Source organism: Macaca thibetana, chromosome 15 (genome assembly GCF_024542745.1).
Source record: "Macaca thibetana thibetana isolate TM-01 chromosome 15, ASM2454274v1, whole genome shotgun sequence".
NCBI classification, from domain to species: domain Eukaryota; kingdom Metazoa; phylum Chordata; class Mammalia; order Primates; family Cercopithecidae; genus Macaca; species Macaca thibetana.
In genome coordinates, this window is record NC_065592.1 from 3,708,898 (window position 1) to 3,731,372 (window position 22,475).

Here is a 22,475-nt window from a genome sequence, read left to right on the forward strand (position 1 = left end):
TGGTTGTCTTGGGGCCTAACTTTTTCTGAGTTAAAAAGCACCTCCTATTTGGGATCCATGTGGTAGTGACCCTTTTTCTTTTTTACTTTTTCTTTTTTTTTTTTTTTTTTTTTGAGACCGAGTCTCGCTGCAGTGCCCAGGTTGGAGTGCAGTGGTGCAATATCAGCTCACTGCAACCTCTCCTTCCCGGGTTCAAGTGATTCTCCTGCCTCAGTCTCCTGAGTAGCTGGGATTACAAGCGTGCGCCACCACGCCCGGCTAATTTTTTTTTTTTTTTTTTTGAGACGGAGTCTCGCTCTGTCACCCAGGCTGGAGTGCAGTGGCCAGATCTCAGCTCACGGCAAGCTCTGCCTCCCGGGTTTACGCCATTCTCCTGCCTCAGCCTCCTGAGTAGCTGGGACTACAGGCGGCCGCCACCTTGCCCGGCTAGTTTTTTTGTATTTTTTTTAGTAGAGATGGGGTTTCACCGTGTTAGCCAGGATGGTCTTGATCTCCTGACCTTGTGATCCGCCCGTCTCGGCCCCCCAAAGTGCTGGGATTACAGGCTTGAGCCACTGCGCCTGGCCCTAATTTTTGTATTTTTAGTAGAGATGGGGTTTCACCCTGTTGGTCAGGCTAGTCTCAAACTCCTGACCTCGTGATCCGCCCGTCTCGGCCTCCCAAAATGCTGGGATTACAGGTGTGAGCCACTGTGCCTGGCCTATTTTTTTTTTTTTTTTTTTTAGTGGAGTCTTGCTGCATCGCCCAGGCTGGAGTGAAGTGGTGTGATCTCAGCTCACTGCAACCTCTGCTTCCTGGGTTCAAGCGATTCTTCTGCTTCAGCCTCCAGAGTAGCTGGGATTATAGGCACACACCACGATGCCCGGCTAATTTTTGTATTTTTAGTAGAGATGGGGTTTCACCATCTTGGCCAGGATGGTCTTGATCTCTTGACCTCATGATCCACCTGCTTTGGCCTCCCAAAGTGCTGGGATTACAGGCATGAGCCACCGCGCCCGGCCGGTTGTGGCCCTTTTTCAGGGGTTTACAGGTAAACTGTCCTTCCACTTTTTGAGATCTGGGGACATTACATGGGAGTTGGAGGCAAGTCTCAGAAGGCTGCTGGGCCTTGTCCTGGGTGCAGGCTGCTTAGGCCTAACTCAGGGTTACCAAGGGGCAGGTGTGCAGATCCATAGGGACCAGCACCGGGGGCTCTTCCAAGCAGGGCAAAAGTGTTAAGGGAACAGAGGAGAGCAGGTGGACTGGGGGCATCATGAGGATGGTGGGGGATAAGACCAGATGGGCCTAAACCCAGTGGCTGGGTTTCCTTCTGAGTGCCCAGGATGTTCCTGGGGAGCCCTCAGGGAGGGGTGCCTTATTGGTGTGGGTGTGAAGGAGGAGCAGAGAGCAGGGTCAGGGCCAGAGAAGGGGCCAGTGCTGGCAGCGTGGAGGCAGAGCCAGTGGGATTGGCCTGTGATTGGACAAGGAATGGGCTCAGAAAGCATCCTGGATAGCTGGGCATGGAGGTGCGCTCACCTCTAGTCCCAGTCACTCAGGAAACTGACAGGAGGATTGCTTGAGCCCAGGACTTCCAACCTGTAGTGTGCAGTGATCACGCCTGTGAATAGTCAGTGTACTCCAGCTAGGGCAACATAGTGAGACCCCTGTTTCTCAAGAAAAGTGAAAGCCTCCTGGGTTTGGCTGAGTCCCTGGTGAATGGCGGAGCGGTCCTGAGAGCTGGGAAGACCTCTTTCTGGGACAGCAACTGGGGCAGAGGTGAGAGGAGGAGAGGAGGGCCTCAGCAGCGTTCTGGCCTCTTGGGTCCATCCAAGACTTGCTGGTCCTGGGCCTGCTGGGAGAGGTCAGCCCCGTTCAGGCGAGCAGTCCTGGGACTGGGTGACCCATACCGCTGTGTCGGGGGCACACAGTGACACGTCGTTTTCCTCACTGCTGTGGCCGCAGCCTTCCTGCTGCTGCTCTGCCTGTTGGGTGGGTCCCTGCTGCTTCGAGGTTGCAAGTGACCCAAGGCTTCCAGGACATCCTTTTGGCAACTCGGGCCTTGGAAAGACAGCAGAGCAGGTATGCAGTGTTAGGACCTGTGGCTGAGCTAACAGCCTGCGTGGAGGCATCAGTCAGGCTCAAGTAGGACAGCAAGGCCCCCATCTTAGGGCTGTTGTCCAGGCACAGAGCAGTCAGCATCCACTGTCCTTCCTGGAGAAAAAATGGAAAATGCATTTGTTATTTAAATGTTGGAATGGGCCATTCACAGTGGCTCCTACCTGGAATCCCAGCATATTAGGAGGGCGAGGTTGGTGGATCACATGAGGCCAGGAGTTCAAGACGATCCTGGCCAACATGGTGAAACCCCGTCTGAAAAATACAAAAAATTAGCTGGGTGTGGTGGCGTGTACCTGTGGTCCCAGTTACTTGGGAGACTGAGGCATGAGAATTGCTTGAACCCAGGAGGTGGAGGTTGCAGTGAGCTGAGATTCCTCCACTGCACTCCAGCCTGGGTGACAGAGCATGAGACTTTAAAGGAAAAAAAGAAAAGGAATGGTTCTGATAAGTCATTCCTTAAGTAAATAAAATGCCACCCCAGTTTGCCCTCTGGGGAGAGGACTCTGGAGGCTGCCCTCCACCCTCAGGCCGGGGCCTGCCTGTCAGTCCCTGCCTCCCTGGGCTGCCTGCTGGGGATCTCAGCTGACACCATGCCCCTGTCCTTCCTCCACCTCTTTCCGAGGTTGGTCTGCCTGGAGTCGCCCTTCTAGGGGTGAGCCCCCCATCCCCACTGGAAGTCCCTCCCTAGCTGTCCCCAGTTCCCTGAATCAAGACTGCTTTCCTGCTAGAGAGATGACCCCAATTCCCACCCCCTTTCTTTGGGCTCTCAGGGGCCAGGACCGGAGACAGAGCATACTTAGAGCTAGCCCTGGCCCTCAGGCTGCTTTTGGAAGGCGGAGCGTGGCAGGTGAGCATCAGGTGACACGTGCCCCCATGGCGACCGCAAGAAGGCGCTGGAGGCCGGTGTGAAGGAGCGGGGGTTTCAGGTCCTCACGCCTGGCCCTGGTTCCAGGTATGAGGCTGTGGAGACGCACGGGTCTGCCTCTAATCCACAGCTTCCTGTTGCTGCTTGGGCAGCTCCATGGTTGCCGTCTGGTTGTGTTTCGAGTTTGTTCTCTTGGGTGTCTGTGCCCCGGAAGTTCCCTGTGCTTGATGGGGCCAGCACGTGTGAACAAACTTCACTTCAGCCAGAAGCTTTGAAGTCTTTGGACTCAAGCTTTACCCAAACCGCTTACAGGGTTGGCGGGGACCAAGTGCCTGTCTCCCCCTTTTTTTTGAGATGGAGTCTTGCTCTGTCGCCCAGGCTGGAGTGCGGTGGCGTGATCTCGGCTCACTGCAACCTCTGCCTCCCAGGTTCACGCCATTCTCCTGCCTCAGCCTCCCGAGTAACTGGGACTACAGGCGCCCGCCCCCATGCCCGGCTAATTTTTGTATTTTTAATAGAGACGGGGTTTCATCGTGTTAGCCAGGATTGTCTCGATCTCCTGACCTCATGATCTGCCCACCACAGCCTCCCAAAGTGCTGGGATTACAGGTGTGAGATTTGTAGTTCATTGAGAGAGAGAGAGAAAACGCTTAGTGTGCCGGGTAACTGCTCACTCTCATTGTCTGCTCACTCTGCCCAATGAGTGGGTCTAGGCATCCTCATTGTTCCCTTCCTCTGTCCTCAGCATCAGCCCAACCCTGACCAGGCCCCTTCCTGGGATTCCCGCACAACAGGAGCTCCGTGATGGGAAGGGGAGAGGGAAACCCACCTGGGGGTGCTCTTACAGGAGAGCAGAGCCCAGTGGAGTCTCTGCCCGGGACACTGAGGGAGGAAGAGCCACAGTTAATCCAAAAGGAAGGGTCAGGAGATCGAGTGCAGTGACTAAAAAATACAAAAAACTAGCCGGGCGAAGTGGCGGGCGCCTGTAGTCCCAGCTACTGGGAGGTGAGGCGGGGCTGATGAGAGGAGATGCTGGATGATGCTCAGAGAGGCAGGAAAAGGGCACGGCACGGAGTGGCTGAGGCCATCTGTGGTGGCCTTGGTGCCTAGAGTGGCAGAAGGAGAGGGCGTGGTGCAGGGCACCAAGGCCGTCTGTGGCTGCCTTGGTGGGGCTGACTGAGTTCTAGTGGACAGCAAGGGGCCAGGGCAGGGCTGGCTCATGGAGGGCTCTGAAGGCCACGTGCATCATCTGAAGTGAGGGGAAACCCATGGGTAGCTAAAGGGAATGCACTAGCCAACCCCAGGTGTGCTGCACTGCTGCTCTAGGGGCTGGCCTAGCGGCATGGCTCTCTCCTGAGTGCCTGTAGGGCCTGAGTGCTGGCAGGCAGGCATCTCCTGCCCAGTGGGTTTGGTAAGATATTTCAGAAGGCATCCACCACTCTAAAACATGCTTATTGTGGGAACCATGGGGGAGACCGAAGAGCCTAGAGCCTTGAGAGCCTCTGACCGTTAATGTTAACAGGAAGGCAGCCTGTTCCTCTGGCTGGGGAGGGGGGTGTGCACGACAGGAAGCCCGTGCGTCTGTGCCTCTCTGGAGCTGTGGGTTGGGTATGTGGATGCCAGCCATGTGGTCCCCACCCTCACTGAGCCTGAGTTTCCGTACTAGCGGCGGGAGATGGGACTAGAGGGTCTCTAAGGCTTCCCAAAGCTCTGCAGTTCTGCTTCTCCGAGTCTTGACTGCAGGTCAGTGGGGACCTGGCCCCTCACCATCGCCTGCTACTGATCACCATCGGTTTGGTTTTCTCTGGAGGACTGTTCTGGAATTGAGGTGTAACGTGCTGTGTGTTCTTCCTTAGGGCTTGGTCGTTTGCGGGGGTCACAGCTCTTATGGCTGCAGCTAGCGTGACCCCCCCTGGCTCCTTGGAGTTGCTACAGCCTGGCTTCTCCAAGACCCTCCTGGGGACCAAGCTGGAAGCCAAGTACCTGTGCTCCGCCTGCGGAAACGTCCTGCGCAGGCCCTTCCAGGCGCAGTGTGGCCACCGGTACTGCTCCTTCTGCCTGGCCAGCATCCTCAGGTGCACGGGGCCCGCAGGCTGGGAGGAGGGGCAGGCAGGCCAGGCTAGCCTTAGAGCCACGCTGCCCAGCCTGGTAGCTCCCGGCAGAGCCGGGTCCAGCTTAGATGTGCTCCAGTTATCAATATTCCCTGGATTTCGGAGGTTTACCACAAAGAATGTAAAGTTAATAATTTTAAAATAACAATTTGAAATACTATTGTGGATATGTGGGGTTAAATATGATACATCGTTATAGTTAATTTCACTTTTTTATTATTTTTAATGTGAGTACTGGAAGGTTTAAAGTGCCGCCTACTGCTCACTTTTGGCTGCTCGAGTGGTGTGAGAGGCGTGGCCTCTGCACGTCAGCAGCAGCTCGGCCTATGGGGAGAGCCGGCAGCACCTGAGTTACTGCAGCCAGTGTCCTTGGCAGTTCAGGCGCGCCTTCTTCACAATCGGGGAGAGATAGAAACATTGTCCTGTGAATATTGGGGTTTAAAACATGTCCCGTTAACATTTGCCTGCTGTTGGTTTCGCTAACGATGAGAAAGTTTAAAGAAACTGCGGTGTGGAGGTAGGTTTTTGAACTGAAGCAAATGGTGTTCATTTACTTTTTGTATTAAGTTTCACGGTGGGATTTTTTTTTTTGTGTGTCTTTTTCCCCCCTAGTTCTGGGCCTCAGAACTGTGCTGCCTGTGTTCACGAGGGCATATATGAAGAAGGCATTTCTATTTTAGAAAGCAGTTCGGTAAGTAAAATGTCTTGAAGCCAAAAATGTTAAACAGAAAATGTCTTAATTTCTTTTGTTTTTTGAGACAGAGTCTCGCTCTGTCCGCCAGGCTGGAGTGCAGTGGCCGGATCTCAGCTCACTGCAAACTCCGCCTCCCGGGTTTACGCCATTCTCCTGCCTCAGCCTCCCGAGTAGCTGTGACTACAGGCACCCGCCACCTCACCCGGCTAGTTTTTTGTATTTTTTAGTAGAGACGGGGTTTCACCGTGTTAGCCAGGATGGTCTCGATCTCCTGACCTCGTGATCCACCCGCCTCGGCCTCCCGAAGTGCTGGGATTACAGGCGTGAGCCACCGTGCCCGGCCCAGCAGTTTCTTTTAACACCATGGGTGGGGCTGGGCACAGTGTCTCACACCTGTAATCCCAGCACTTTGCGGGGCCGAAGTGGGTGGATCACATGAGGTCAGGAGTTCGAGACCAGCCTGGTCCACATAGTGAAACCCCATCTCTACCAGAAATACAAAAAATTAGCTGGGCTTGGTGGCGCACGCCTACAGTCCCAGCCACTTGGGAGGCTGAAGTGGGAGGATCGCTTGAGCCTGGGAGGCGGAGGTTATAGTGAGCCAAGATCATGCCACTGTACTCCAACCTGGGTTACAAAGTGAGACCCCTCCTTAAAAAAAAAAAAGGGCAGCCAGAAGTTGTCCATTAGCAGACTCGGGAAGTTTAGGGTCTGGAAATTTTGGCATCAAGGTGAGTCTAAAAACAAAATGGAATCAGGGAGTCATCCTCTGCTCCTGGAGTGGCCTGGGAAGGCAACGCGACGCAGTGTTGGTTGGTTTGGACACGTGGCCTGTGTTCCTCGGTTGCAGCAGGGAGACTGGGAGGAGGTTTAACCTGAGGGATGTTCCTCTCCCCAGGCTTTCCCAGATAATGCTGCCCGCAGGGAGGTGGAGAGCCTGCCGGCCGTCTGTCCCATTGATGGGTGCACCTGGAAGGGGACCCTGAAAGAATATGAGGTAAAGATGCCTGTGTGTGGCACGGTGACAGAAGCCCAGCGGTCGGGAGTCGCCCACGCTCCCCCAGCGGTCGGGACCTTGTCCTGCACGTTCTCACTGGGGCTGAAGCCTGTCTGATGTCTGTGGAGGAAGAGACGGAGCTGCTCCTTAGAGTACGTCCATTTAGAAACACAAGTAGTGCAGAGCACAGACCTGCACCGTGGAGCTAGGGCTGTGTGACCTCAGGCGAGGTACTTACCCTCTCTGTGCCTCAGGTTTCTTGTCTGTCAATGGGAGTGCAGGATCCCACCATCGTGGGGTAACTGTGAGGGTTGGAGGTGCCCGTGTGAGCCTTGGGCATGCCGTGGTTATCTAAGGTTATTTAAGTGGTAGCATTTCCTGGGAATGAAGGGGAGATCGCTGTGCACTGGGGCCTGCGGCTTTCAAGTTTGGTGGGGGTTTTCGTTGTGTCTCTTGTATCCACAAAGGATTTCTTATTTTGAATTGTGTTGACATTGGAAATTGCAGAAATAATGGACACCTTTGTCTTATGGTCACAGCAACATAGGCAGTGGCCTGCACTTCAGTTGGCCGTGGTTTGTCCCTGTGTACTGGGCGAGCTGTGTGCTGGGCGAGGCGGGCTTGCGTTCCTGCACTGGTGCATTGGGGATTTCAGTGTGATTCTCATGTCACCTTTTAGGCATTTGGAAACCTAACCTGTAGTGTAGAGGCCAGGAGGTGCCGAGAGAGCTAGTCAAGGCCACTACGGCTTGCCAAGTTATGCAGTCTTCCTTCTTGTCATAATGAGTGCCCTTTAAGAGGTTTCTCTCTGGGATCCTTGTACAGGATTCCTGGAGTAACACTGTCCACCGAGCCCAAAGGTAGAGGCAGCCCAGTGTCCACGGATGATGGATAAACATGGGAAGTGTGATCTGTGAACATGGTGGGATATGATTCAGCCTTAAAAAGGAAGGAGATTCAGACACACACTCCCCAGGGATGAACTCTGAGGCCAGTGTGCTGAGTGACATGAGCCAGTTACCAAAGAACAGACCCTCTGTGATTCCACTTGGGGACACCCCCAGAGTCATCACATCCGTAGGCACAGGAAGTAGAATGGAGGGGCAGGGGTCATTGTTCAGTGAGCACTGAGTCACAGATTGGAATCTCACAGTAAGGCGGTACCTTGATGCCATCCAGTCCAGCCTCAGGTTGGTGAGGCTGTGAGGGCTGTTTGCTCGGAACCCTGGCTTTCTGCACTTAAGGGAGCTTCCTGCCCAGGCCGGGTCTGGGATCTCCTGCTTAGCTGGACCCCAGGGTGTTGCCGGCTGGGTTGGAATTGGACCTGCATTACTGTGGGTTTCTCCTCTCCCCTCCCTGCCCTGTGAGCCTGGCCACGCCTTCCTCGATCTTTTGAGACTCTGCTTTGTGGTCTTTGGGCTCCAAGTTTCGTTTTTTCAGAAGAATCGTCCCAGCTGTATCTGGGGTGAACGAGATGTGCTTCCTCCCTAGCCCGGGGATTGTGTCCTGGACATGGAGCGAGACTCCCGCCTCTGTGGACAGAGATGCCAGGCCGTCCGCAGCCACGATGTGTGATGCAAAGCTTTCTAGGCCCCTGTGTGGCTCTGCTGCACGAGCGGCTGTGGTGCATGGCATCGTACACCCCACTCCCTGCTCCTCTAAAGAGGCACAGCTTGGTCATTGCCCAGTGCTGTCTGCAAGGGAGATGGCTCCTAGGGGAGGTGGCCCAGGGTCAGGGTCTCCCTGGTAGGGTCAGAGTACTAGCTGGCTGCAGGGGGTAGGGGTGCTATGCTACCCCTTTGAGAGGACTGAGAGGTGCCTGGGGGACAGGTGGGATAATAGTTCCCAGCTCTGCACTGGACCCTGAGGCCTCTGGGGTCTCTGCCACTTCCAGGCTCATAGGATGCAACAGTGACAATTATGAGGGCCTCCGGCTGAGGGCCAGGGACTATAGCCAGCCCCTGGGCTGGGGTGCCACGCGGTCCTGCAGGCACGCAGGGTGGAAAGTCCCTGGCCTGCACCTTTGAGAGCTCTGGAAAGTCCCTGAGAGGAGCCGGGTTTGGTCATGTGGGAGGGGCGGGCACTGCTCTGGAATAGCTTGGCTGTGGCCTTTGATTTTATTGATAAAACCTCTCACTGGCTGTAAATGTCACACGTGGGGATGGAAATCAAACTCTCTCCGTGCAGTTGGGAACCAGCTCTGCAGGCGTAGCCGTGCCTGAGTCGCCTCTCTCTGTGCTCAGGTTGTTCAGAGTGTGCTGCTAGTTGGGGCCTTATTGTAAACACAGTCCTGAGGCTAAGGCTGCTTTTCTTTCTTGATGGTCTGAACTTTGTTGGAAAAGGGGAAAATCCTGCTTAGCTTTTGAATATGTTTGTCCTTTGCAATGATGCCTTTCTAGGAACTGAATGATTTTATTTATTTATTTTTATTTTTAAGTTTTTTTTGAGGCAGGGTCTCGCTCTGTTGTCCAGGCTAGAGCGCAGTGGCACGATCTCGGCTCACTGCAACCTCCACCTCCCAGGTTCAAGCGATTCTTCTGCCTCAGCCTCCAGGTGCCTGCCACCACACCTGGCTCATTTTTTGTATTTCTTTTTTTTTTTTTTTTTTTTTTTGAGACGGAGTCTCGCTCTGTCGCCCAGGCTGGAGTGCAGTGGCCGGATCTCAGCTCACTGCAAGCTCCGCCTCCCGGGTTCACGCCATTCTCCTGCCTCAGCCTCCCGAGTAGCTGGGACTACAGGCGGCCACCACCTCGCCCGGCTATTTTTTTGTATTTTTTTTTAGTAGAGACGGGGTTTCACCGTGTTAGCCAGGATGGTCTCGATCTCCTGACCTCGTGATCCACCCGTCTCGGCCTCCCAAAGTGCTGGGATTACAGGCTTGAGCCACCGCGCCCGGCCCCATTTTTTGTATTTCTTGTAGAGATGGGGTTTTGTACCATGTTGGCCAGGCTGGTCTTGAATTCCTGACCTCAAGTGATCCATCCGCCTTGGCCTCCCGAAGTGCTGAGATTACTGGCATGAGCCACTGCACCTGGCCAAATCGAGTGATTTTTGAAACTTTAGGTAAATGTTGATGGAGTGCTTGCCGAGCGCTAAAAGCAGAGCTGAATTCCCCAGCAGCCCCGGAGCTACTCGTTCTGGCAGCTGGGTCCACCGTGGGGGTGCAGGGAGACCTTCCAGAGGGGACACAGACGGGCTGCACGAGCACGGAAAGGCCGGGAAAAGCCAAGTCTGCTCGGCCTCATGGACATTCTAGTGACATTCAGAGGGATGACGACTGTATTTGCGTCAAATGTTTACTTTGAATTCTGCCTGAATAAATATTGATTTTTTTGAGCTGTGCCCGCTGTGAGTGGGGAGAAGACTGAGACAGATGGTGCTGGTGTAGATGTATCTGCTGCAGGACATCCCTGGTCCCACTGGGGATTTCAAGTACCAAGTCCCAAGAGAAAGGTGTTTTTTTTGTTTTGTTTTTTGTTTTTTGAGACGGAGTCTCGCTCTGTCGCCCAGGCTGGAGTGCAGTGGCCCAGTCTCAGCTCACTGCAAGCTCCGCCTCCCGGGTTCACGCCATTCTCCTGGCTCAGCCTCCCAAGTGGCTGGGACTACAGGCGCCTGCCACCACGCCCGGCTAATTTTTTTGTATTTTTAGTAGAGACGGGGTTTCACCGTGTTAGCCAGGATGGTCTCGATCTCCTGACTTTGTGATCTGCCCGCCTCAGCCTCCCAAAGTGCTGGAATTACAGGTGTGAGCCACCGCGCCCGGCCAAGAAGTATTTTATTTTTGACATTTCAAGCATGCAGCGCATCTGAGCAGTGAGGCTGAAAATAGAGGCATGCCGCTGCCTCATAGGCCTGCACACTGCCCCACAGCACCAGCCAGCCTTCGCCAGCCTTCTTTCAGCCCTTCAACCCTGACACATATTTTTTTCTTTTCTGGCTTATTTTAAAGCAAATGAAGATGTCATATCATTTCATCTATGAGCATTTTATTATTATTATTATTTTTAGAGATAGGGTCTTGCTCTGTTGCCCAAGCTAGCATGTAGTGATGGAATCCTAGCTCGCTGCAGCCTCGAACTCCTGGGCTCAAGTGATCCTCCCGCTTTGGCCTCCTAAAGTGCTGGGATTACAGGTGGGAACTCACTGTGCCCAGCCATTTTATTATGTTTTAAAAGACAGTCTTTTTTATTTTTACTTTTTATTTATTTATTTTTTTGAGATGGAGTCTTGCTCTGTTACCCAGGCTGGAGTGCAGTGGCTCAATCTTGGCTCACTGCAAGCTCTGCCTCCTGGGTTCACATCATTCTCCTGCCTCAGCCTCCCAAGTGGCTGGGACTACAGGCGCTCGCCACCACGCCCAGCTGATTTTTTGTATTTTTAGTAGAAATGGGGTTTCACTTTGTTAGCCAGGATGGTCTCAATCTCCTGACCTCGTGATCAGCCTGCCTCGGCCTCCCAAAGTGCTGGGATCACAGGCGTGAGCCACCGCGCCCGGCCTAAAGAACAGTCTTTTAATTAAATCTAAGAACACTGACTGTGCATTCGTTTTTATGTTTCATAAGCCGTAATAGTTGTTTTGTAAGTCATAATAGTTGTTTTGTAACCCATAATAGTTGTTTCATAAGCCATAGTAGTTGTTGAGACTCCTCTTTGACTCAGCTTGATGATGGCTCATTACACATTAGTGCGGCCGAGGCTGGGTCCTGTCCCGTCAGTGGGTAGCAGAGTGCAAGGCGCTGTCGGGTTCAGGGAGTTGGTTCCTTTGGCGGGCTTAGCTTGGACCAGTGCTACGGGAGGTCTTGGAGGGCCGGGCCCGTGTACCCTGGGGCGCCTCTGAGGAGTAGTTGCAGCATCTGTGTGAAGGTTTGGGAGGAACACTCCCCAGGGAGGTTGAAGGGAAGCCAGCCCAAGTGCCTGTGCTGTCCAGAGCAGGGTCTCCCCTCTCCAGGGAGGTGTCATTAACGCTTTCCTGATTCACTTGGGGCTTCTGAGCTGTAGCCAGCTTTCCATGGAGCTGCTGACCCCCGCTTCCCACCCCACGAAGGGCCCTGCAGCCAGGTCTTCTGCTGTCCTGGCCTCTCGGGAACCTTCCTCTCAGCACGTTGTCCTCCTCTCTCCGGGCTGCGCCCATTGGTACAGAATGTGCTGTAGTCTCTCCTGCCTCAAAACTGAGGGTTGTGCTCAGTGAGCTAAGCCAGGCACAGGAAGATAAATACTGCATGAATTCACTGACAGAGTCCCCGGAGTGGTCAAATTCAGAGCCAGGGGATGGTGCTGGGGGCTGGAGGAGGGGAATGGGGAGTTAGGGTTTAACAGGGATAGGGTTTCAGGTTTCTACAACGGAAAGGGTTGTGGAGGTAGATGGTGGTGATGGTTATGTAACATCAGTGAAACGTACTTAATACCACAGAACTGTGCACTTAAAAATGGTTAAGATGATGCATTTTATGTTTATCATGATTCAAGAAACTTAACAGATTTTCAACTCCATGTTCCTTTGACTTCCATTCCCTTTCTTTGTTCCCAGTCATAGCAGACTTCTCCCAAAAGACATGTTTAAATCTGACCGGGCACAGCGGTTCATGCCTGTAATCTCAGTACTTTGGGAGGCTTAGGTGGGCAGATTGCTTGAGCTTAGGAGTTCAAGACCAGCCTGGGTAAGATGGCTCTACCGCTGGGCATGAGGGCTCACGCCTGTAATCCCAGCACTTTGGGAGGCTGTGGCAGGTGGATCACAAGGTCAGGAGATTGAGAACATCCTGGCTAACACAGTGAAACCCTGTCTCGACTAAAAATACAAAAAAATGGCCGGGCGCAGTGGCTCAAGCCTGTAATCCCAGCACTTTGGGATGCCAAGATGGGCGGATCACGAGGTCAGGAGATCGAGACCATTCTAGCTAGCATGGTGAAACCCCGTCTCTACTAAAAAAAATACAAAAAACTAGCCGGGCGAGGTGGCGGGCACCTGTAGTCCCAGCTACTTGGGAGGCTGAGGCCGGAGAACGGCATGGACCTGGGAGGCGGAGCTTGCAGTGAGCTGAGATCCGGCCACTGCACTCCAGCCTGGGCGACAGAGCAAGACTCCATCTCAAAAAAAACAAAAAAACAACAAAAAAAAAACACAAGATGGCTCTACCAAAAATACAAAGAAATTTAGCTGGGTGTGGTGGTGTGTGCCTGTAGTCCCAGCTATGTGGGGGCTGTGGTCGAGGCTGCAGTGACCTATATTCTCACCCCTGCACTCCAGCCTAGTTGACCGTATCAGTCCATTTTTCATACTACTATGAAGAAATACCCGAGACTGGGTAGTTTATAAAGAAAAAAAGGTTGAATGGACTTACAGTTCCACATGACTGGGGAGGCCTCACAATCATGGAGGAAGGCAAAGGAGGGGAAAGGCACGTCTCACATGGCAGCAGGCAAGACAGCATGTGCAGGGGAACTGCCATGTATAAAACCGTCAGATCCCATGAGACTTACTCACTGTCATGAGAACAGCACGGGAAAAACCCGTGCCACGATTCAGTGACCTCCCACCGGGCCCCTCGCACAACACGGGGATTATGGGCGCTGCAGTTCAAGATGAGATTTGAGTGGGGACACAGCCACACCATATCAGTGACAAAGTGAGACCCTGTCTCAAAAAAACAAAACAAAACAAAAAGCCTTGTTTAGTTTTATTTCCACACCTCACCGGCCCCTTATGGAGGCAGGCGGCACCTCCTGTGGCTTGGGCCAGAGGCCTGAGAGTCCTTCTTGACTTCTCTGTGTCCCTGTAAGAGCACATTCAGTCTGCCAGCAGGTCCACGTGGCTCCCCAGACACGTCCTGCATCTCGCCCTCTCTCCCCTTCCACTAGCACCTTTGTGGTGCCTGCCACCCCGTTCTTCCTCCTGTGACCACGCGGCTTCCCAACCTTAGAGTCTGTGAGAAGCGCGGCTGCCAGGCAGTCCTGGAAGAGTTCAGCCACATCCCGTCACTTTGCTGTCCCGACCCCTCACATCCGGGCAGAGCCCTCAAAACGGTCCAGGAAGCCCTGCCAGGGGCAGCAGTGGGCCAGAGAGGTGGCTGGGTTCTGCATCCTACATTCTAGATTCTTCCTGGCTTGGGTGTGGCGAGGAGCTGGCACGGCCTCCTTTCCCTCTGTGTCCTTTTCCCTTGCCACCCTGGCCATCTGTGGACGTCCACAGTCCTCTGCCTCGCCTGACGCTTAGCCTGTAGCACCGGCTCCTGCCTCCCTAGACCGCATCTTGTGGCACCTTCCCGGCCCTGCCTCCACTGCCTGCCTTCCCTGGTGTTCCGGCACCGGTGGTCACTCTGTCAGGTTGTCAGCTCCAGGAGGGCAGGGCCTCTGCCCAGCTCATGGGTGGCTCAGTGTGTGGGAATGCGTGGGCTCCTGAGTGACCTTCCTGTGTGTCACTGGCCCTCGCCTGTCTTCCTTGTAGCTTAGGCCCTTTCTAATGCATGTGCTGTGCAGCTAGCTCCTGGCACCTTGGCCTGGTGGGCTTGTGCCTCAGGCCTTTGCTGGCTTCCTGGTGCTGGAGGCAGAGGCCACCTGCCCTCATGCTATCTCCTGTGCGTGTTCCCTGTCCCTTCACACCTCCTGCCTACAGTGAGGATGGGGCTGGGACTGGCAAGACTCAGCCTGGACCGTGTTGTGCTTGGTCATCAGAGCAAGAGCGTGGCCTGCTTTCTCGGTTAGGAGCTGGTGTGTGTGGCAGGGACCCGCTGGTGCCGAGCAGGGATTGTGCACTTGACTGTTTTAGGGGGCAGATAGGGGAGCCTGGCGGTGACGAGGCACCCACACAGAGACCCCCGTGGCAGAGCATCCCCTCAGCTCAGGGTGGGGCGGAGAGAGTGGAGACGAGGACGCACCAATCTCCTCCTGCCGTCCCGCCTGTGGGAGCCCTGAGAGCTACCTGCAGAGGGCGGCCCCCAGGACAGGCAGGGAGGATGGCACCCAGGACCCGCATGCAGACACCAAACCGGCATTATATCGCCTGGTGTCCTCGGGTGAAGCTGTGGCTGCCCGAATGTCCCACGCGAGTTCTACTGACACTTTCTCCTTTTGTTGCCAGAGCTGCCACGAAGGCCGCTGCCCGCTCATGCTGACCGAATGTCCTGCATGCAAAGGCCTGGTCCGCCTGGGTGAAAAGGAGCGCCACCTGGAGCACGAGTGCCCAGAGAGAAGCCTGAGCTGCCGGCATTGCCGGGCGCCCTGCTGCGGGGCAGACGGGAAGGTGCGTGCGGTGGAGCGGCAACCTGTGTGACTGCAGCCGTGCGGGGCTGAGCTGGGGAGCTGCGTGCTGGCCACTGGGGCTGCGTTGACCCCTTTGCACTCGTTCCCCGCCTCGGCCCTTTCCCTGGAGACATGCAGGTGGATGTTTCTTGGCAGAACTGGGAATGGGTGTAAAGTTAATGCCGAGGCCTTTCAAAAACATTTTTGTAAGCTGGGCGCGGTGGCTCATGCCTGTCATCCCAGTGCTTTGGGAGGCTGAGGCGGGTGGATCACAAGGTCAGGAGTTTGAGACCAGCCTGGCCAACATGGTGAAACCCTTTCTTTACTAAAAACACAAAAAATTAGCCAGACGTGGCCAGGCGCAGTGGCTCACGCCTGTGATCCCAGCACTTTCGGAGCCTGAGGCGGGCAGATCACGAGGTCAAGAGATCGAGATTATCCTAGCTAACACGGTGAAACCTCGTTTCTACTAAAAATACAAAAAAAATTAGCCAGGCATGGTGGTGGGCACTTGTAGTCCCAGCTACTCGGGAGGCTGAGGCTGCTGAGGCTGAAGAATGGTGTGAACCTGGGAAGCGGAGCTTGCAGTGAGCCAAGATTGCGCCACTGCACTCCAGCCTGGGTGACAGAGCGAGACTCTGTCACAAAAGAAAAAAAAAATTAGCCAGGCATGGTGGCGAGTGCCTGTAATCCCAGCTACTCGGGAGGCTGAGGCAGGAGAATTGCTTGAACCCAGGAGGCAGAGGTTGCAGTGAGCTGAGACTGCGCCACTGCACACTAACCTGGGCAACAGAGTGAGACTCCGTCTCAAAAAAAAAGAAAAAAAGTTACAAAAGAAAAGCATTTTTGTCTTAGAAAAGTCTAAATGCATCAGGTAGAGAGTGCAGCGGTGGGTATGTGTCCATCCTTGCCAGGCCTGGGCGTTGCCCCCGAGACAGTTGCTCAAGTGTGACTTCGTGTTTCCCCGAAGCATTGGTGAGAACACACTTCTGCGGTGCACAGAGCTACAGTCGCTAGCGCCGTGTCTGAGCTGTAGCTGTGACTGTCCACACGGCCTGCAGCCTGTGTCTGCGTCCCTGTTGTCTGTCTTTGCCTTGGTGTATGTGGATCACGATCCACACAGGGTTCCTGCCTTTGGTGGAAATGTCTCCGGGTCTCTCCCTGCCTCTGGGGCCCATGGCATCTTTTTTCCTGGGCTCTTGTACTTCAGGAGCCCCACTTCGCTGACCCGTCCCCACTTCCGTGTAAACTGTCAGATGGACGGACGGGCCTGACCAGAACACATCTGGGGCGCCAGGCCCTCTGCAGCGGCACATCAGGGTCTATCTTGGAGATGTCCCGCACACAGCCAGCCCAGTCCATCCGCCAGACCCTCCCACCGGCCTCCCCTCCTGGCGGGAGCACCGTTTCCCCATCTCCATGGGGGCCTTTGTTTCACGTGGCTTCCGAATCTCCTCTGGTGGCTTGGGTCTCCCTCGCATTGCCCTGGAGCTGGCAGAACAAACAAAACGTTAAGATCTCCAAGGCTCCTGGGTGGTGCTGGCAGGATCCTGCCCGTGAGGAGCTCCGTCCTGCGAGGCTCGAGGGTGACCACGTGCTCCTGCAGCCCCTCAGCGCTACCCAGCCCAAGCACTGTGTGCCACCCTCCACCCCCACTTGCCACCCATGCCTGGCTTTGGCGTCCAGCCTCATGCTCCTGATCGCTTCTTTTGAAGGCGCACCACGAGGTCTGCCCCAAGTTCCCCTTGACTTGTGATGGCTGCGGCAAGAAAAAGATCCCCCGGGAGAAGGTGAGTGTCCTTCATGTCCTCTGAGGACCGCGGGGCGGGGCCCATGTGTTGGCCGTGAGGGTCCCGTGGGGTGGGGGGTGGGGCAGGTTATGACCTTTGTGCCCGAAGGAACTGCAGTGCAAAGCCCCGTAACGTTGGGTCATGGATGCGTTCATGGTGGCGGCTACTCTCCTGAGTGGACTGGGGGCCAGGTGGCTGAGTCCTGAGCCCTCTTCTTCATCCTCCAGTGTACACAGCTGCTTACTTTTGGGCAAGTCACTTCCCAGTTATCCTGAAAATGAAACATTAAAGTTCTCATAGCCCTCCATATGCTGCTTATGAGAAATGTTGGTACTGACTTTGATGCTGAGTGTTTGCAGCAAGCAGCCGGGGTGGAGACTGGGCGCCCTAGTCTGGTCTGCCGCCACAGCAGTGAAATGTTGGTGGCTCGCCTGGCAGAACCTCGTCCCTGGCATCCTTACTGTGTCAGGAAAATGGCTTCTCGCCCAGTTGAGAGTTAACTGCTGCAGATGACACCTTTAGGAAGGGAAGCTGGGAAATAATACACATGGAGGCGTTTTCCCAGACTGCCTCCCTTATTGGAGGTGAGGGTAGCTCATCCAGAGAGGCTGAAGCTCTGGAAGGGGAGGTGGCACCTGCTCCGTGTGTCAGAGGTCAGATGTGGAGGCCTCGCAGGTGGCAGTCCCCATCTGGGCAGCCACAGGAGGGGTCAGGCTGCCCCGGCCCGCCCACAAGCTCAGCCCGATAGGTGTGTGCCTGCCTTTCTGGTTTGCTTCTGTTTAAATACAGGTCATAGCCCAAGCCCTGAAACGGGTGGGGCTGGGGGACGGGACAGGGCTGTCTCCTCGCCTCTGTCCACTTGTCTGTGAAATGTCCCACACTGTGAGCTTGGCCAAGCGCTGTCTGAAAGCGTCTGTTCCCTTCAACTGGAGACTGAAGCTCATACTCGAAGCTTGATGGGGGGTTTGTCTCGTCGGAGCGCCATAGCGGCTGTGGCTGCTGCCATGCCCCCTTCAGAGGCCAGGACGCCCGCCTGGGGCCCGTGTCTGCAAGGCTGTGTCTCCTGCTGGTGGGGCCTGGAGGTGCTCCTGAGAGGTGCCCTCTGCGCATGCCCTGGTCTGCGTCAGCCCTTGTCTGTCCTGAGGGGGTTTACGGAGGAGTCAGGAGGTGATTCTTTCCTTGAGACTTTGTTTCCAGAGTGAAAGACGAAGACGGTCGCCCAGGCAGCGCAGCGGTGTCTGGTGGACTTTGTCCCCATCACTGTGAACACGTGGCTTTCTGTGCGCAGGGTGCATTTTCATCCCGTCTTTTTTTTTTTTTTTTTTTTTTTGAGACAGAGTCTCGCTGTGTCACCCAGGCTGAAGTGCAGTGGCGAGATCTTGGCTCACTGCAAGCTCCGCCTCCCAGGTTCACACCATTCTCCTGCCTCAGCCTCCCGAGTAGTTTGGACTATAAATGCCCACCACCACGCCCAGCTAATTTTGTTTTTGTATTTTTAGTACAGATGGGGTTTCACCATGTTGGCCAGGATGGTCTCAATCTCCTGACCTCGTGATCCGCCCGCGTCAGCCTCCCAAAGTGCTGGGATTACAGGTGTGAACCACTGTGTCTGGCCCTTTTTTCTTCTTTTTTTTTTTTTTGAGATAGAGTCTCGCTCTGTTGCCAGGCTGGAAGTGCAGTGGCGCAATCTCGGCTCACTGCAAGTGCTGCCTCCCGGGTTCAAGCAATTCTCTGCCTCCTGAGTATCTGGGATTACCAGCACCTGCCACTATGCCCAGCTAGTTTTTATATTTTTAGTAGAGACAGGGTTTCACCACCTTGGCCAGGCTGGTCTTGAACTTCTGACCTCGTGATCCACCCACCTCGGCCTCCCAAACTGCTGGGATTACAGGTGTGAGCCACTGTGCCCGGCCTTTCTTATCTTTTTTTAATGTTGCAAATCTTGGTTTCTAACACTGGTAACATATTTGCTTTATGTTACATATAGAGTAGGTTTAAAATTAAAAATACCTGCTGAGCGTGGTAGCTCACGCCTGTAATCCCAGCACTTTGGGAGACTGAGGCGGGAGGATCACTTGAGGCCAGTTCGAGACCAGCCCGGCCAACATGGTGAAACTCCGTCTCTACTGAAAATACAAAAATTAGCTGGGCATTGTGTTGCACATCTCTAGTCCCAGCTCCTTGGGAGGCTGAGGTGCGAAAATTACTTGAACCCAGGAGGTGGAGGTTGCAGTGAACTGAGATCACACCACTGCACTCCAGCCTGGGTGACAGAGTGAAAGCCTGTCTAAAAAAAGAAGGCAAGGCCGGGTGTGGTAGCTCACGCCTGCAGTCCCAGCACTTCGGGAGGCCAAGGCTGGTGGATCACCTGAGGTTAGGAGATCAAAACCAGCCTGGCCAACATGGCAAAACCACTTCTCTATTAAAAATACAAAAATTAGCCAGGTGTGGTGGCACAGGCACTCCTGTAATCCCAGCTACTTGGGAAGCTGAGACAGGAGAATCACTTGAACCCGGGAGGCACAGGTTGCTATAAGCCAAGATCGTACCAGTGCACTCCAGCCTGGGCCACAGAGTGAGACTCCATCTCAAAAAAACAATAAACAAAAACCAGCAACGTGACTTCTGGTGATGAGGCCACCTGTTTCTTCACAGCTCTTTCTGTTCTTGGAAGTACATCTTACCAAGACGTAGGGTCCACATACCATGTTCTGAGGTCAATTGAAATACATTTTTTCTTTGAGTTTGTATTAGATGTGGTATGTAGTTCATTTGCTTTGGGCTCTTTTAAAACGTGAGGTTTTTTAAAGATTTGCTTTTGTTGTTTGATGATGTGAACTATTGGCCTGCTATCTATCAGTCGGAGCTGTGCAGAGGCACCAGAGCTGCCTCCCTTCAGGCTGTGTCTCGTCCTCCCAGCCCCTCCTCTCCATCTTTGCTGGTGTTGCTGGAGCCTCTCTTGGTGACCACGCTCCCAGGGCTTGGTTGGGTTCTTCACCGCTGCCTGGGACATGTGCAGGGCTGAGCCAAGCATGGGGCGGTGTGTGTTGGGACCTGGTCCCTTGAAGGCTGGCCTGTGGGGCTCGCTGGACAGAAGTGGGCCTGGGCCTCATGGCTGAACAGCCCAGAAGCCTCGGCGGTCACGGGCACCTTTTGTTTGATGAAGTGTTTGCCCCTTCATGATGACACTGGCAGGAACCACAGGCGGGCGGTGTTTAGCGTTTCCTGGGGGCCTGGGGGTTGTCCTCCTGCCCTCACAGGAACCCTAGGGCACCCTTTATCAGATGAGGAAATTGAGGCTTACAGAGGCCAGGCACCCAGCTGACTTTCAGCTCCGTGGATGGCCCAGGTGGGCAGCCTGGGGGGACTTGTCTCTCCTCGTTTCCAGCAGCACCTTCTCTCACACCTCCCCTCCCTGGGCGCTCCCACCCCCATTCCCAGCGTGCTGCACACACGCCGGATTCCTGGCCTCTTCTCCTTCAGCTTCCAGTGGTGGGAATTTCGGAGCCTGGACAGAGGAAAGAGAGCGCGTTAGAACTTGGGGCCCTGCTGCGGCTCAAGATGGGGGGTGTCCAGTGCCCGTTCTGTTTCATTCCTGCCTCCACTTCTTCCCGCAGCCCAGTGTTTCATCCGAAAATACTTCAGTGACAGCACAGGGATCCTTGCTTTATTTTAAGAGAAAATACCTTGTGGGTTCACACTGATGTTTGCATTTCAGATTCTTACCCAACTTCCATGTTGCTGTCTCCTTTCTACAGAAAGTCATGGTTCCTGTTGACATTGCTGTACATAAGAACAGTGTCAGTAGCACTGACTGTGATCCGTGGCGAATTATATGATGACGAAGTTCTCTTTCTAGTTCTCTTTGCTTTTAGAGTCTGTATTGAGTTGCTGTGTGATAAGTCATTCGAAGCAGCATCTCTGGGCAGGCGGCTGTCTCAGTATGCCAGGGAGGCACATTTGTTTCATTTTGCTTTTGAGTTTTAAAGATTGCTCTTAAAAAAGAAAAAAAGGCTGGGCGCGGTGACTCACGCCTGTTATCCCAGCACTTTGAGAGGCGGAGGTGAGTGGATCACCTGAGTTCAGGAGTTTGAGACCAGCCTGACCAAAATGCAGAAACCCCGTCTCTACTAAAAATACAAAATTAGTCGGGTTTGGTGGCACATGCCTGTAATCCCAGCTCTTTGGGAGGCTGAGGCAGGAGAATCGCTTGAACCCCGGAGGCGGAGGTTGTGGTGAGCCGAGATCAAGCCACTGCACTCCAGCCTGGGCAACAAGAGCGAGACTCTGTCCCCGCCCCGCCCCCGGCTCCCCCCCAAAAAAAGGGCTGGGTGCAGCGGCTCACGCCTGTAATCCCAGCACTTTGGGAAACTGAGGTGGGAGAATCACCTGAGGTCAGGAGTTCGAGACCAGCCTGACCAACATTGTGAAACCCCATCTCTACTAAAAATACAAAAATTAACCAGGCGTGGTGGCGCGTGCCTGTAATCCCAGCTACTCGGGAGGCTGAGGCAGGAGAATCGCTTGAACTTGGCAGGCAGAGGTTGCAGTGAGCTGAAATCGTGCCATTATACTCCAGCCTGGGCAACAAGAGAGAAACTCTGTTTCAAAAAAAAAAGATTTTGTAATTTTGTAAAATGGTTACATGGCACCAAAGCGAAAACTGCAAAAAAAAAGTGCATTCTGAGACCTCACAGAGAAACGTGTCAGGCCCCCGTCCGCAGCGCTGTGCGGCAGTTCGGAAATTTGCATTTCCATAAGCATTGTGGGAGCACCGTTGCCGCTGTGACGTGTGAGAAGCACATCCAGCCCTCTGTGTCGCGGGTCCACGCCGTGGATCCAGCCAACCGTAGACTGGAAATGTTCAGGGAAAAATGCACTGAATATGCGTGGATGTTTTTTATTGACACAGCGTTCACGTTGTATTGGTCGTGAGTCACCGAGAGCTGATTTAAGGTATAAGGGAGGGTGTGCTTAGGCTCTGTGCAAACACTCTGCCGTCTTCCATCAGGGATGAGCATCCTTGGGTTTCAGGGACCCTGAGACCAACCTCCTTTGGGTGGCAAGGGACAGCAGAGTCTCCGGGGCTTCTGACGGGCACTTCCCAAGCTGTGGTGTGACCGAGCACATCTGTACTTCTCTTGCTGTTTATGACTCCTGCCCACTTAATGGTGTTTCTGGTTTTTTGTTTGTTTTGGGGGGAATTGTGCAAGGTTCTTATGTTATTGTTTCTGGAAACTGATTCACAGTTAGGGCTGTTTCCCTCGTCCCGGGTATGTGGGAATCCTGTGCTGCGTCTGATGTTTGTGTGTTTGATTTTCTCACACCCAGGGCTGTGACACACCTGCCATGTCACCTGGGAAATGGAGGAGGGACTTGGGTTTCATGTTTTTCCTCGGGCTGTTTCCGCATCCTTTGACCCGTGTCAGACACCACAGTGTTGGGCTCTGTTTCTTCCCCGGTTCGACAGCTGTTCCCGTGTCCTTAGACCGGTGTCAGACACCACAGTGCTGGGCTCTGTTTCTTCCCCGGTTCGATGCTCGTGTCATATGTGAGTGTCTGTGTGCACTTGACCCCTTTCTGGATTTTACGTTTTGCTTCATGTTGTGTCTGTGTCATCCTGCACCACCGCGCACCAGGTGAGCAGTGGGTGTTTGACTCTGGGTTTTGAACCTAGGCCCTG

General features: G+C 54.2%; 3 protein-coding genes across 13 annotated transcripts in view; 2 read left to right on the plus strand and 1 right to left on the minus strand.

Annotated features, from left to right (window-relative positions):
• The window catches only part of EDF1 (endothelial differentiation related factor 1), a 107,844-nt gene that overhangs the window by 33,838 nt on the left and 51,531 nt on the right, over positions 1–22,475 (minus strand). Inside the window, exon 1 of one of the 5 annotated variants that reach the window (XM_050760420.1) lies at positions 2,755–2,765. The exons of the other annotated variants lie outside the window; for them this stretch is intronic. The gene's annotated coding sequence lies outside the window, so the exon portion shown is untranslated. Of the gene's footprint in view, positions 1–2,754; positions 2,766–22,475 lie in introns of those variants that run through there. 5 annotated transcript variants of the gene reach the window in all.
• The window catches only part of PTGDS (prostaglandin D2 synthase), a 117,858-nt gene that overhangs the window by 29,202 nt on the left and 66,181 nt on the right, over positions 1–22,475 (plus strand). Inside the window, exon 1 of one of the 3 annotated variants that reach the window (XM_050760361.1) lies at positions 1,264–1,267. The exons of the other annotated variants lie outside the window; for them this stretch is intronic. The gene's annotated coding sequence lies outside the window, so the exon portion shown is untranslated. Of the gene's footprint in view, positions 1–1,263; positions 1,268–22,475 lie in introns of those variants that run through there. 3 annotated transcript variants of the gene reach the window in all.
• The window catches only part of TRAF2 (TNF receptor associated factor 2), a 46,863-nt gene that overhangs the window by 12,930 nt on the left and 11,458 nt on the right, over positions 1–22,475 (plus strand). For 3 of the 5 annotated variants that reach the window (XM_050760086.1, XM_050760087.1, XM_050760088.1), the window contains 5 exons: positions 4,819–5,037; positions 5,686–5,764; positions 6,666–6,764; positions 14,842–15,003; positions 16,718–16,792. In XM_050760086.1, the coding sequence (XP_050616043.1) occupies positions 4,850–5,037; positions 5,686–5,764; positions 6,666–6,764; positions 14,842–15,003; positions 16,718–16,792 (603 nt within the window). In that variant the 5' untranslated portion in view covers positions 4,819–4,849. Of the gene's footprint in view, positions 1–4,818; positions 5,038–5,145; positions 5,591–5,685; positions 5,765–6,665; positions 6,765–14,841; positions 15,004–16,717; positions 16,793–22,475 lie in introns of those variants that run through there. The other 2 variants (XM_050760090.1, XM_050760089.1) reach the window with 2 other exon arrangements.